We start from the raw sequence: 15,465 nt of genomic DNA on the forward strand, positions 1-15,465 counted from the left end.
ATGTGTTCAACATTCGTGTGTGACGTCAAAAATTCTTGGAAAAACACTTCTAAAACTTGAGGAATGCTGTCTGAGAAGGGATGTCACTTAAGGTCATTTTTCAAGTGAATTCAGCCACATAAATGATTATAGCAAAATGATTCTGACAAGTCCAGTACATTCCAATATACAATGACATAATCTTTCACTAGGAGAAATGTCTACCTCACTCAGCCATTAAAACTTTCATTTTTCTTCTATAAAGTTTGTGAAGTCTTCAAAAATCACATTTTTAAAGGTTATATTTTTTCATGCAAGTCATATTATAAATGTATTTTCTGCCAATATGTATGCTGCAGATTTGGATCGCAGACTAAAAATAAAATAAAACCTTCTCTACTTGACTCTGGACCACAGTTAAAATTTCAGGACTAAAACTGTTCAATTAAGCAACCTAATCATGGGAAGAAAAGGCTATTCTAAGGCTAATAAAACTTTGTGATGACTGCCTTGTTCTCTGGATGCACACACTCAAACATGCACGGGAAGGTTATTTATAATTCTCCGTAGTGCCATAGCAGATTTTCACTCAACTAAATTCGCTCCAGTAGACTTCCATTGCAACTGCAATCTACTCCGAAATATTATAATGAATAAATGGAGACATCATTTCACACATTGGGCTTAAACAGCCAAAGTTGAAATATGTTATCAGTGTCTGGAAAGTCATTCAATTAGCCTCTATGAGCGGGTTGAAATGAGATGTCATTGAGCGTATGATAATAATACAGGGAGAGGGGAGATAACGTGGCGGCTTACTCATCTAGTTCAGGGAAAGTTTTGACCTTCATGAACTCTGTCAGATCGGTGGGGCAATTATAACCGTTAATTGACCAAGACACTCGGTGTGTTGTCTGTGAGAATCTGCATTTTTCAAAAAGATTATTTGGATGGCAAATTCAAACTTGCTGTTATCCGTTTCACCTTTGAAACCATGTGCAGGGAAATACTTCAGCAAAGTGGTTTAAGTTGTTAGCCAAATTGGCCCCCTAAAGGGTAAATGTTTCGGGGGTTCATTCTAAGTACAACAGGGTAGAATTTCACTCAAAAATATGAAAAGGATACATTTCATTGTGCTACTGAGCATTGTTTCACTTTTTGAACAAAAAACCTACTGTAGTTTTTAATTGCCCTAAGCTTCTTCTATACTAAACCTGACGGAAGACTGTCAATCAAACTAACATCCAACGAGCTGTCTGCACACTAGAGACATGCACAACAATTATTTTGTTAGCTTTTGCAACTCAAACAAGTGACAGGTGTCCTTTGCCATCCTTGCTTTGCTTTGCTTTGCCCCCACAAACCATATGGAGGAGTAACACGCAAATGTGTCTGAAGAGAGACATTTAGGTTTCTTGGGGTGTGTAATGCGTCTGTGATACATTTCACTGCTTGCTGCATTGCAGAGACAGGAAACATTGATCTCATCAGAGGGAGCTACAATCAGAGTGACTGAAAAGCACAGCTCGTGACAGATAAAAAGACAGATCCCCATTAAAGGCCTGCGGTTGTCAAAAATGAGACCCAACATTGAGAACAAGCATATCATGGTATAGACCCTGCAGCATGTTAGTTCTACCCAGAGGCCTCTTCCTGATTAAGCATATGCCGAGTGACTCCCCAACAAAGCATAAAGGAGGCACCTGAGACCTTGACCCCTTATGTCAGTGTGGATGAGCAGGGCTCTATCTGACCCACTTACGGATGATGAAGGTTTTTTAATTCTTTCATCTGCACGGGCCGCCGCAGCCCGCTCCAAAGTGGCCCACGCATCGCTACAGGTTGGGGACCAGTGATGGAAGGTACTTCCATGCCAAAGGGAACCTTTGCATCATGACTTGTAGTCAAAGTTGCAATTGTAATAATTGTCTTTTTAATGTAATGTGAGTCACCATTGAAATCAGCCTGAATATGAAACAAGGGAAACGATATCACGAGGATTACAGATTACAGTAAAAATTTGACACACAATTAACTCAGTTAATTGTTGTGCTTTTAAGACCAGTCAACCAAATGGGACATCTGTTCATCGTATGTGTTAAACAATCCATTCACCAAATCTCCAACTGGGGCTGAACAGCGTGCTCTATGTAATCCCTCATGTTTAAGGGGTTAAAAGTTCCCCCTGGGAAGTCAATGTAATGTTCTCTCTAGTGAAGTGGAAATCTGTGTGTGCATAAAAATGTCAGGGTCATCCACCAAAACCCTGCAGGTCTGTGGATGCATTTGAAAGATGTAATGTGTGAGGATTAACCGCCTTAAGCAAGGGCAACAGTGCATCCTCCCACAAGGTTAGCCAAGATAGGAAAATAGTTCATTTCCACATGAGAATGTGTTTGACTATTTGTGGAAATCAATCTGTGCTATCCCCATGGCCCACTCGTGACCTTGGAACCTGTCTTTTTGCTGTGCCTTAAAACACCATCACTCCTTTTGCTGTCAACCCTCATGGCTGGCTTCATTCTTTACTGCCATCTGTGTCTGTGAATGCATCTCCCTTTTGAACCTCCTGCTGTGTTTCTCATTTACTCTTGATTTCCCTCTGTCTGGATTTTCACTGTTTTCTAGTTTGTTGTCTCTGCTGCTGATTCTGTCTCTCTTTCTCATGTCTCTGATGCTTCCACCAGCAGACGAAGGACGACCTCATAGTGTCGAGTGGAGAAATTTTAAGATCTGACAGTCGCCTGGCCTCACAATGACTTGGCTCCAAAGAGTAATGATGGACATGATTTTTAGCATCTACCAAGTCCCATCCAATGATTTTAGAATATTACCTACCTCTGACCCAAAAGTTTGTATCTCTTTTGCAAATGACAGTATATAATAGCTTGTTTGTCTATGTATGTTTCTACTCTACTAAAGGTATTTCGAGTATGGATTTTTTTTTTTGTCACAATCAAATGTATTGGTCGTGGTCTAATCATCCAAGTTGCAGGTATTTCAATTAGGATTATTTTTTCTAGTAATTACAATATTGAAGAGAACAGATTGGGTGAATAATAAGAATATTATTTTAATTGTAGTAAACAACGTGTCAGATTCCTCAAAGACTGTGAAAATTGAAATGAACAAAAAAGATCAAACTTGAGGGTCATATTTTCTCGGTGAATTGTTCCTTTCATGCTCCCTACGCCTGCAGCCTTTTCTTTAGCCTCTTGATTCCTGCTTTGTTGCCTTCCCATGTATCGTGCTATGGGGGGGCTTCAATTTTTTTTGTAAATTGCGCCTATTTACAGTTCTCAACCTTGGAACTGCTGTGCATTTTTGCTTGTGGCAAATTACTACCTAATGCCGAATCCTATATTACTTCTTCAAGCCTTCTGCATTAAATTTGTCCTTGCCATCCATTTCGTTGTCACACATACTCTTCCCTGTTCTCTGTGTTAAATATTTTTTCACCTACTTTGCCAGAGTAGTGCAGGTAAGGATAGAGGCGGTTGGTTGGAGGGTGATGACACGCAAGTCAGCAGAGATGTGCTGAGGTTGTGATATATGAATAAAGAATGACCCCTCATTACAAATATGCTGCTTCATTCTTTAGCTGACGCTTGAAGCACAAGCTCTACATAAACGCTTGTAGAAAATATTCTTTCAGGCAAATGTAGTTAAGAATGTTCTGACAAACGCACACATTACCAATAACATATGTTCCAATAACCTGCCGGAGAAAAGTAGTGCTTCATCGTTCTCAAGGATATTGCCTCTCCTTCCTTTTTCTATGTTGACAAATTCAAACAAAAGTAAATGTAAAAAAATGGTAATAGTAAAAACAGGTACTGCAGATATTTGATTCTACGACTGATGCTAGTAATTACCCCTGACAGAGAATGGCATGACAAAGTAATAACCAAGTGAGACAAATACCAATTTGACCGTCAGACAAAGGGTGTCACAGTTTGAATAGTGGTTTCCAAAATAATTTGAAGCACAATTCTAGAATCACAAAAAGGTGATAGCTTATCTCATTTTGTTCTCTGCAAGGACCACATTCTTGAATGGCTGGAAATCTAAAATACAGCAGATTCTGGCACATTTAACTAATGTTCCCTTTCCTCTGTTCCTGTATTATAATTTTTTGACTTTCTATTCCCTTTTTATCCAAAGTTTTTCCTTACTTACCGATACTCAGAGCATCTAATGTGATTCCAATCCCTATACGTACATACTTACCCCCAAAAATATTTGATTCCTACATTAAAATATCACCATTGTCATTTCTGCTTTGTTTTCTAGAGCCTTGAACCTTTTGCTCTGAGCTGTTGAATTCAACCACCGCGGGAGAAAGCCAAGAAGAAATCACCCCTGTCCTGTTTATCTTGCTTCCTGTACCCGTTGTTGTCTTTCCATCTGGTTTACCCTTTTTCTCATTATCATGGTTCTCATTTCTGGGTTGGATTATTGTTTAAGTGCTTGCCAATGTAATTGACCACTTTCTGCAAGATAGTATCATCACGATCACTTCTAATGGAACACATTCTGCACTCATAAATGCGGAATTCTCCTTATTTAAATACAAGATGCAGTCAAAGTTGATGCGGCACTGGATAATGACAAAAAAAACAACTGAGAAGCATACAAATATGTATTGACATAAAATACATACTGGATACACTGTAAATGATCTCCTCTCCAACTGGACAAATAAGAAGCAGATGATGCGAGTAGATGAGCCGCCTTCAGAATCTCCTTCAACTTGGATCTGCAAATGCTGAGCACTGGTGTTTTGGGTATATAAACTGCACAATATTTAATAATCCAGATTGCAACTAACAAGTGCAAAGTCAACATGTATTTCTTCTATTTAATCAAGTGAATTAATGCAACTTTGCAAAAGGCAGATGTGCTGCTGTGAGATGGATATCAACTTTGACACAGCCATCGTATCCAGTGGTTCATTCCGAACAGTTCATAAAGAATGAAGATTTGACTCTAGAGAAAGTGGAGCCTACCCTGGGTCCTGGTTGTGTTTTCAAAATGTACTGTCACTAATCTGGTAAAACAAAACCGGACTAGACCAAGCAGACTATCTTTTGTGCCAGTCCAAAATATTTTCACCTGGCCCTGCTGAATTCCACTGGATTGGACTGGCAAGGACCGCCAATGCTCACTTGCAAGTTTCTGGGTCCCTTTTAGTCCAGGTAAGTAATATTCAAATTATTTTTAACTGAGAAAATGTGTCATCCATAGACTCAAGGATCTCTGATATACTACTGTGTGCTCATCACATACCTTTTTCAATTATTTGTTTATTTTTACTGTATTACTTTACAATTACTTTTTTTTCAACATACATTACACACATTACAATTGTATAAACAATTCAAGACATCAGGCCTGTTTTCACATAAAAGTTGGTGTGATGAACTATGCTAAAGCTCTTTCATGGTCTTCAATTTACTATTGGCAATACTGCACATCATAAAACATCCCATGGCTGAGGGGGCTCAACTGAGGATGAACGTGACCATGGATACATTACTTAGCTTTTACACAAACAGACACCTTATTCAATTGTATTGGCGCTTGTTTGTACAAATGTGCATATGAAATTAGGGACTTACACACTGTTTTCCATCCAATATATGGAAATATACGACACAAACCACAGAGGAAACAACTCAGCTGATTTTAAACGATGTTACATAGACGCTGAGAAAGCAAGAAAGGGTTTAAAACACACAGGTTGAGTGAGGCTGATCTACAAACTATGCAGACAAACTTGCTCACTATAGATCTATATGACACCCCCACCTCGGGCAACACATCAATGAAATACATGTACTGTACAATATGTTCCAGTGATATCTTATAATGAAGTATGGCTGTATGGATTAAACTGTTGCTAAGGAGTAGAGATATGGGTGGAAAGCTGAACATGATAAGAAGCTTTATTTAATGAAAATCGGGAAAGAGGGAGGGACAAAGTAGGATTAAAAATGCACGAGAAGGACAGGGACTACTGTAAGAAGCAAAAACTAACAAAAGGGAATAAGATAAAGCCGTAGAAAAGGGAGGGAACTAATGTGTGTTGTATAGGGATGTGAGATATATTCTGTACTGGAAAAATAAATGACATAATACATATTGTACTGTCCTCAACAAAATAACATTCCATCTCCTGGTTCCCTTCAAATTGGCAGTTCTCATTGCCAACCTTCTGTCTTCACAGCAGGTTTTGAAGAAAGGGTTGGGACTGGGTGATGGGGGACACTTTAGAATTATGTTTCACCAAATGCTGTCATGAGCCTAAGATATGGTAGCCTAAAAGTGATTAAACGCACGCATGAAAGACCCAGGGCTGGGCTAACATCAAACATTGATGTCAAATAGGGGGCCATAAAACGTCAACCTGCAGTCCCCCAGACTGTGAGTTCGAGACTCCTGCAGTAACCTTGACCTTGGAGAAAAAAAATTGCAAATTTTCTACCAGCATTGAATAATAAAATAACTATGATTTTTTTTTATAATATGCAACCATTTCAACGCTATTGTGAATACATATTTGCATCATGTAGCTAATCCTACAGAATGCAATGATTTTTAAGGCCTTATCCCTCAAAATACTTTTTTTTCCTTTCAATAAATACCTGCTCAGAGTGATGAATCTCTTATTTCATCCTCTAATTTATATTAACTTCAGTAGTTATGCTTGTATTATTCAGTTGGATTGTTCTGGCCCATTACTGAAACTTATGTTTTGTAATTAGAAGAATGGCATTCATGCACATTCTGTGTATTTTTTTATGAGTGGGATAAAATGATGAGATTGCAGTAGTATTTGGAAATAGAGTGTTAAAGTGCGCACATGCTCTCTGGTGTCCTATTGGTGTGGCAGATTTAGAACATTAAGCAAATAATGGTGAGTTTAGCATTATGTAAAATGCCAAGCTGAATAAGGAAATTAGGTTAACCTGTTCTGGCGAGTGTGTCTTTTTTGTGGGGTGCTGTATCATCAAATTTGTTATACCTTTAAAGAATTGGACTGGGGTCAAGTGGGAAATAGACAAGGTAACTGAGAAAATAAAACTTCTGAACAATTTTCACCTGGTGCTGAAACAGGAAATGCTGAAGACTAGACAGACATGAAGATGTCAAGTGTAAGGGAGGGAGGTTGCAAAGACAACACTGGATAAACCTTGGATGACAAAGAAACTGGACACATAAAAGGAGACAATACACACACTCCAAATGTTGATAAGTAATAAAAGAGCCAGACAGATTCCGGCAGTGTTACTGGGGAAAACGGGAGATATTGTCTGGTGTGACGTGTTGACTCAAGATGGACTGAGCTAGAAGAAAATGATCCAAAGCAATGGGAAATATGAATCCAAACTTTATGATGTGATTGAAGAGATTGTGAGCAGTGAAGCAACTCGGCAAAGTTATTGCTGCGATGCAAAGCAGATTTTTTTTTTGCGGCTACAGTGAGAATGTTAATCAATGAGTGTCCACTGGGCTGCAGAGAGGGCAGCATTTAACTAATGTCCAGGAGCAAAAAAAATAAATATAGTTAATTTTGTATTGCAAAATGCAAAAAAAAGACAATTTCCAATTATTTATGTTTTGGATCTTTGCAAATTCTTGGTAAAAATGTTATTTGGTAGTTTTTCATATTTTTTATACTGAGGTTGTATTCATATATTTATATATATGATTTTGTTCATTACATTTATTTTCATGTTCTACTATTATACAGACAGTACCAGACACACGTGCACACACACACACACACACACACACACACACACACACACACACACACACACACAAAGCATGTGCCAAGTTATCGTCAACATTGTTAATATTCAATTTTATTTTATTTTATTTTTTGGTAGGGAGCAGAAAATGTACCCTGGATTAAATGACAGAACAATATTCATTTATTTATATCATATTTTTCTCTTTTCAGGCCCAGATCTGTCATGTCTGAAGATAAAAGCACAGTTCTTCACACACATACACACACACACACACACACACACACACACACACACACAAAGAAAAGAAAAAAAGACACCCTTGCATCAGTTTTAGTCATCTATCACGGTTCTTTTGAATCCTTAGCCCAACTGTCATTCACTGCTGTTGAATATTTTTCATGTGCAGGACAAATGTGGTGTGAGAATATAGGATTGCAAATTGTTTACAACATTGTTTGCGCTGGTCTCAGCTCCGTTTCCATCTTAATCACATCATTATTGTTCCTATAGATGTGAGTGTGTGCCCAGCATGAATTACCTGAAGTCTAAACTTGCGTTTCATTTGATTTCTCTGAGAGGGCTTTCCATTAGTGTGTCTTGGAGCTGGACCCTCAATAGCATCTCTTTCATCTTCTTCATGCTTTGGCCCATGCAAGTAGAATTTATGATCAAAAAGTAATGTTGCTGATATTTACCGCTCACGTCCGTCTCCATCGAAATTTTGGTCATGAGGTCTATCACCAACGTCATTACTGTTCATTTTGGAAGGATACCTGTTCCAAAAGGAGAACCTTGATTCTTTTAAGCTCTTGTGAAAGAGACTCACACAACAAGACCACACCCTTATCAACATGCCTCCCTTATGTGTATCCTTTTTTTTTTCTCCCTTTGGTCTTTATATTTTGTATGTGTATATAAAGCAATTTCAAATCTTATAGTTTTGTACATGTAATTTTTATGGTGTGTGAATATTTTAATAAAAAAAAAAGTGTGGACTTTTCCAATTGAGTACATATTTGCCTTGTGTTGATAATTATGTGTTTACTGTAGATCCTCCGCAGCTCTTATTAGGATAACGGATGGATGTCATTTTGCTGGCAGATCAAGTCTGTATCAATCAGGAAATACATTTCCTCACCTTACTAATACAAATACTTTTAAATCTAAGATACACTTCAATGGGATTGAATACGATCCTAGACTCGATCTGCAGCCACTTTATTAAGTCTACTTGCACTATCTTGTGGTTCAATACAAGAATGTATGGCCAGGGAGAGCATAATATCTCCCAATGCAAAAATGTCATTTTATCTTTTTGTCGTTAAAATTGGCAATATGCATTTCACCTTTATTGAACATGATGCTGTCGTGTGGGTTCCCCATTATCTTCCTCACAGGTGCTAATGACTACTGTGAACATTACGTAAATCTGTAGCCAAACACTACCTCGGCTCTGCTCCTATTATCTTCTCATCCTCTCATCTATTCCCCTCAGCCCCTCGTGTGATTCCGCCTTATTCTTCCTCATCTCTCACCCCGCTTCATTTTCTTTGCAACTTTAATAGGAAGTCAGTGTGACAATACACAACTCCCTTCTACTCCTTTCCTGACTTCTCTGAAGTTGGAAGCTGCGAACCAACAATAGATCTGCCACGTCCCTCCTTTAATTGACTTTCTTTTTTAGTTTTCTACTTTTCGTGTTTCAATAACAAGTAAGGATAATTTATTTTTGCTATTAGCACTGCCTTCAGTCATCAGGTATCATTTGAATCCACTGTTGACAGTACAAACAAAGTCTGTTAATGTGCGTAAATTGACAAAATGAGGTGAAGGTGGTTCGATATTGAAGCAGATAGAAAGAAAATTATTGTGGTACATGAGTTGGGGGATGACGGAATGCAAACACTGGGCCTTGAATTTGACATCTGTGCTCCACAGGCCATGCTTCATTGTGAATAATGATACTAGTGGGAAAACATTGAGTAGCAGCCACAAGTCCAAGTAAATAGTCTGGGATGAGGTTGATTTCTTTGGAAGAGGCACAAAAAACGCAGTAAATAATACGGCAGGCACGACACAGAACAACTGAAAATGACACCACGGTGCATAAAGGCTCAGCTTGGAAACATCACGTGACAAAACCCACATAACTGTTGAGCTGTGATGGTTGTTTCCTGAGCCCTTAGGCACTGTGATTGACATGTTCAGCCGACAGCAAGTCCAAGTACCGTATTTTTCAGACTAAAAGTCGCTCCGGAGTACAAGTCGCATCAGCCATTAAATGCACAATAACGAGGAAAAAAAACATATATAAGTTGCACTGTAGTTTAAGTCGCATTTTGGGGGAAATGTATATGACAAAATCCAACACCAAGAACAGACATGAACGTGGGTTTGATAACCAGCTCTTTATTTCATAAAACAAGAGCTCAACGTGTGTGTGTGCACCAAGCAAGCGCCCTGGATCGCGCTTCCCCCCGCTGCCTTCACAGCCTCGCTAGACAATCAGAAACTACCGAAGTCTAACAACATACATGTTGCTACTCTAAATAAACTATATGTCAAATAACTATAACATAAATAACAAGTTTATCGAACCATCTGTGTCACTCCAAATCATTAAATCTCCTGACTCCGGAAGTCAGCGAATGGAACTCATTGTCAGTGAGCCTTTAATTTTTCCCAGCCATAGTGCGCCCTCATGCGGTTTGAAGTGAAAATAACATGTGAAGTGATCAACTATACTAGTAAGTAATGTGTTAATGATCAAGTAAAAATGTGTGGATAATTTCACATATAAGTCGCTCCTGAAGATAAGTCGCCCCCCCCCACCCAAACTATGAAAAAAAACGCGACTCATAGTCCGAAAAATACGGTACATAGTAAAATGGCAGCCCCTCTTGATGGATAAAAATTTGTATAATTTTTTCTGCTTAATACATAATCCACAAACTCAATGATAATCAGACTAAAGTTTTAAGGCTAGTGGGGTTGCATGGATTATACTAAGAAATGTTTTAATTTGACTTCCGCTTGAAAGACATCAAATGGTAGGTAGACTAACAAAAATTGAAGAATCAGCCATCATAAGTTGCTACTGTTACTGGCAACCTCGGTTATTTTTAGTGCTTGTTTTACTGTCGGATCCCTCCACGGAGTTATGAGAGCCTCTCAAGTAATAAACTTCACAGCATCGCCCATTCAGAGTATCTCAGTATCATGAATAGCGACTTATACAGATATATATATATATACTTATACTTACTAACCAAATTCTTACCAATAAAATGTAGATGAAGCGCTTCATCCATATTTATTGCTACTACACACTGTGGCAATTTTGCCATAAAGAAGTAAAATAACGCCACGGAGAAATCAATGAATTCAAATGTCTTTCCCTAGTGCAAGCCTTCATTTCAAGATCACATGATCTTGCCTCACTCCATGCATTGGGTAACGTCATGACGTTAAGCAATGAAAGAATCACAATTTGTTCCACTTGGCACAATGCCTGAATGTTCATAACACAACAGACGCATCCTTTGCAGTGTATGGCGCGATGAAATCAGATGCCAAATGGTTACACCTATCATTCTGATTTATAGTATGTGTTATGCACATGGTCTGGTTGTGCAGTGCACCCAAGCTGAGTTCAAATCTGTAGACTGATGAAATTGGAAAAACATCATGTGCCCTAAAAGAGATCTAAACACAGGAAATCAACACAGGAAATCAAACTAAGACTAATTTGCAAGTCCAATGTCTCACTGGGCCCGTCGTACCGCTGAGGACTCTGATGCTGTCTGATGATGTCTACTTCGGTGGAGAACACCCAACTTGATTTGACTTTTTTTTTTTTTTCCTCTGCAAGTTCTAGCTTTTTCCAAAGCATGAAATGTTTTGAAAAACATGTAAATGTATGATTTTACCCTAAACACTATCTTGGGATCAATCAAATATTAAATTGTGTGACCTACTTGTCATCGCAAAGAGAATTTCAGAAGATAGAAATCATTACATAGTAAGCCCATTATCAAGGCTAAATAAAAGTTTCTCCACATGATTCAATCGATTGAAAAGATTTAGTATGTGAATTGATGTCAGAGGCTGGTCAGGCACTAACGTTATCAGTCAGTATACGAGAGTCAAATATACTTAGTTTCTTAAATGCTTTAAAACTGTCACTTTAAAAATGATGAAATGTTGTGCTGACAATGGCAGTTTTTGCATGGAAATGTATTATCTTTACAACATGTACGTATCTTCCCAGTCCAAATTAAGTTTAATTATCTGCTACATGACGTCCTGTTATTTTGCGCTATGATCTGGCTGTCTGCTGTTAGCGCGCTTGCTCCATTTTGCTGCTCTTATTTGTCTATTCATTTATTTATTGTTTATTATTTGGGTTATTTGCTTCTTACTTATTCGTTGCTCTTGTCTGTTCGTTTTTACTCTTTGTGCTATTTGATGTGAGTGTTGTGTACGGTCTAGTCACCGTGGGACGGTGGGAAACGTAATTTCGATCTCTTTGTGTGCCTGGCATGTGAAGAAATTGACAATAAAGCGGACTTTGACTTTGACTTATCAGAGGGTGACTACAGACAACCACAGATTTTGTGCTGATCCAGCTTTTTTTCTTATTGTGTCTTAAGATAACTGAGAAGCTGTAATGTTGCACAGTAGCTGACTTCAACTACAACACCAACTTACATTTTTGGTTTATCTCAGTTTGCAGATGTTCAGTGGGTGAGTGAGCTAAAAGCACTCTGCAACTTAGTGACAGGTGTTATGGGATGGGGGCACTTGGGGCAATGAATTAATTTCCTCCCACACTCAAGTTATGCACATGCAATGATCCCAACCATGCTGCTTTCTCCCCATATGCTTGTGCTCAGCTGATAAACACTAAACTTGTGTGTTTATCAGTTGAGAACATGCATTGCACTTATATCAGTCAGTAACACTCTCATTTCAGTTAGTGACTGAAGAAAATTAAAGTGCTACTCACGGAAATAAGTGAATGAGGCAGAATGTGGGAAGGAAGGATGTTTAATAATAAAAAATAATTATTATTATTTGCTTAGAAAAGGCCAGCTTTAATTGCCAATGAAAAAGGCAGAAGTAGACTATACAACAGTATAATGAATATAAATAACTGATTTCTGTAACACTTGACCAAATAAATAAATAAATAAATAAACTTTAAAACATCACTTGCAATGAATGACATTGCCAAAAGTGGGTAGAAGACAGCTTTATTAAAATATTCTTATCAAAGTTTAACATTCTGATCATAATCATTGAGTGAGATTACAGCATTCTCATCAGAGACGCGATTAGATGTGGCGGTGGGGAGTTGATTGAAATTTACTGCCTGTGGATTCATGTCATCTCAGCCTTATTCTCATAATTATTTATAGTCAGATGCCTTGAACCTTGTTATCTTGAGAAACAAACCACATATCTGCTATACCATCTGCACATCAATCATTCAATGTCACCAGATAATGTGACCACCAGAAGAGCTTTTCTGATTCTCCAATAATTTTAGTCTTTTATCTGCAGGACTCAAACAAACTCCAAGAAATAGAAGTTGTTAGCTGATTTTAAAAGTTCATTTCTTCAACAGGGAAGGTCAGTTTTTAATCGCAATGTATTGAAAAGCTGATTCAGATTTTAGATGAGTGGAGGATGAGGTTGAAGTTTTGTATGAAACTATTTGATCAGATTCATTATACCCATTTAAAGATATTGGATTAGAATGGAATGATGAAAACGAAAAGAAGTGCTCAACAAGGCCAACAACACCTCACTCTGAGTCTCTTATTAGTGAGCCATCACTGACCTACAAGTAGTCCAAAACAAAAACAAAAAAAAGGACTAGTATCACAAAAGATATATTTCAAGCCTAAACAAAAATATTTTCCTGTCAACGTGGGCTGAACATCAACCAACATTATGTGCTGTGCGCTTCATTTAATGTGGAGAAATAGATGAAAGTTGTGGCAGGACAACTCGGAGCTGCTCACAATGACAACGACACTCCTCATAATCGCGCAATTCCTGGTCGAGTGGAACATTGGAACCTCCTTATTCACTCGACCTGGCTCAATATGATAATTTTTCGTCTTTCCCTCGCCCAAGAGGTCATAAAGCGGAACTGATGCAGACGAGCCCCATCCCGCACACTCTGCACTGGCTCCCCATTGAATACAAAATCCTCCTTGACACTCATCACTGTCTGAACAGTGTTGCCCAAACCTACCTTGCGCAACTCCTCAACCTACATCAGCTAGATCTCAGTGAAGGGTGACCGGCCCCGAGTGGCTGCTGTGCCCTGACTGTGGAATACTTTCCCTGACCGTTGGGTGCATTTTAAAAAGACTTAAAAATCTTCATTTTTAGAACATTTCCTGGCTGATTTTGTCCGGCTTTCACTAGTGCCTGATTTCTAAAGATTTTTTATCGTCCACTTTTTTTTTTACCTGTGCACCTTTTTTGTTTCTGAAAGTATAAGGCTCCATGGTATTTCTGATCTACAGCAGAAATACACCTCCACACCGTGTGGCATCATGGGACAGTGCCAGATGTGTGATGTGAGGCCAAGGATCAAGTCAAGAGTATAACTAATGCTGAAACCAAATTTCACAAATCCATTTTCAAGTGCTGTTTTTGCGTGTGCACAAGCTGGTAGAGAGAATTTAAATGTGTTTTGTTAGCCTCGGGTCTATTGACTTCTTTGAAGTGTGTGAGCTAATGTAGAAATTTAACAAAACACCAGTTGCTCTATCAAATAAATGTAAACGAGTGCTTCTGTAGAGTTGGATGTTTGAGAGTTGTGCGTGCATAAATAGGAAATAATTTCTACCAGTCGGGCCTTATACAAGTATGACTACCACATAATGACATTTGTTCCAACATCACAACATGTTTGCCTATGCTTGTTTAGATAAGAAAAATGCATGATAATGGACAGAATTGTGACAAGAGGGTTGTACAAGCAAGGACAATAGAGTCGTGGTTTGTGCTCGCACTATGTGGAGAGCAAATGGAATTTTTTTTAACGTGTGCAAAAAAGTATTGTTTTGGAGAGGCTTGAATGGCTTAATTGCATTTCCATTCATTTCAATGGGGAAAAAATTAAGTTGATGTTTTGAAATTATTTGAAACTTACACTACTGTGTAATGTTTTCCAGAAACACAGATGAAGACTATTATGACAGACACGCCTTTGTAATTTGTTGTTGTTATTGTTTTCTAATCAATCATATCACATTGTTTTTTTCTCACTCGCTCTACTGACAGACACTTGGGAAGGATGGATGTTAGCTGTCATCTGAGATTGAACATAAATTGCATGGCTAAAGCTTTCCTAACTCACAACATTTGTCAGCCAGCTGACTGTGGTTCCGAGTGTGCTTCTGTGCAGTGCATTAGTGACTGACTGTATACCTTGATAAAGGAAACGGGCAATACAACATGCGGGTGAGTCGGTTTTTAAAATCTGAGAAAAGGTTCTTTTTAGACAAGGATATTATAATATTTATGGCAAATTTGGTATCTGACTGTGGCAAGTAGTTTTCTGACTCATGGCGTCGCAATAGCAATCGATTTTATAGTGTCGGCGATTTGGACTGAACTCTTTAGATGTTGGCACATATCTGCTGCATCTTCCGTCCTGCACGCTTCTGGTTCTCAGCCTATTACAGGGCACATACACGTAAAC

The 15,465-nt window shown here is 38.3% G+C and overlaps 1 protein-coding gene across 2 annotated transcripts in view; it reads left to right on the top strand.

Moving 5' to 3' along the window:
• The window catches only part of LOC147054750 (leucine-rich repeat and fibronectin type III domain-containing protein 1-like protein), a 91,058-nt gene extending 82,315 nt beyond the window's left edge, over nucleotides 1-8,743 (top strand). The window contains exons 9-10 of one of the 2 annotated variants that reach the window (XR_015066744.1): nucleotides 4,273-5,177; nucleotides 7,949-8,743. Coding sequence is in view for 1 of the 2 variants with exons in the window: in XM_085917030.1 (XP_085773156.1) it covers nucleotides 4,273-4,280 (8 nt within the window). In the remaining variant the exon portion in view is untranslated. Of the gene's footprint in view, nucleotides 1-4,272; nucleotides 6,482-7,948 lie in introns of those variants that run through there. The other variant, XM_085917030.1, reaches the window with a different exon arrangement.
• Nucleotides 8,744-15,465: the final 6,722 nt, after the last annotated feature.

This window comes from Syngnathus leptorhynchus, chromosome 7, assembly GCF_054491065.1.
Source record: "Syngnathus leptorhynchus isolate UIUO chromosome 7, UIUO_Slep, whole genome shotgun sequence".
Classification (NCBI taxonomy): Eukaryota; Metazoa; Chordata; class Actinopteri; order Syngnathiformes; family Syngnathidae; genus Syngnathus; species Syngnathus leptorhynchus.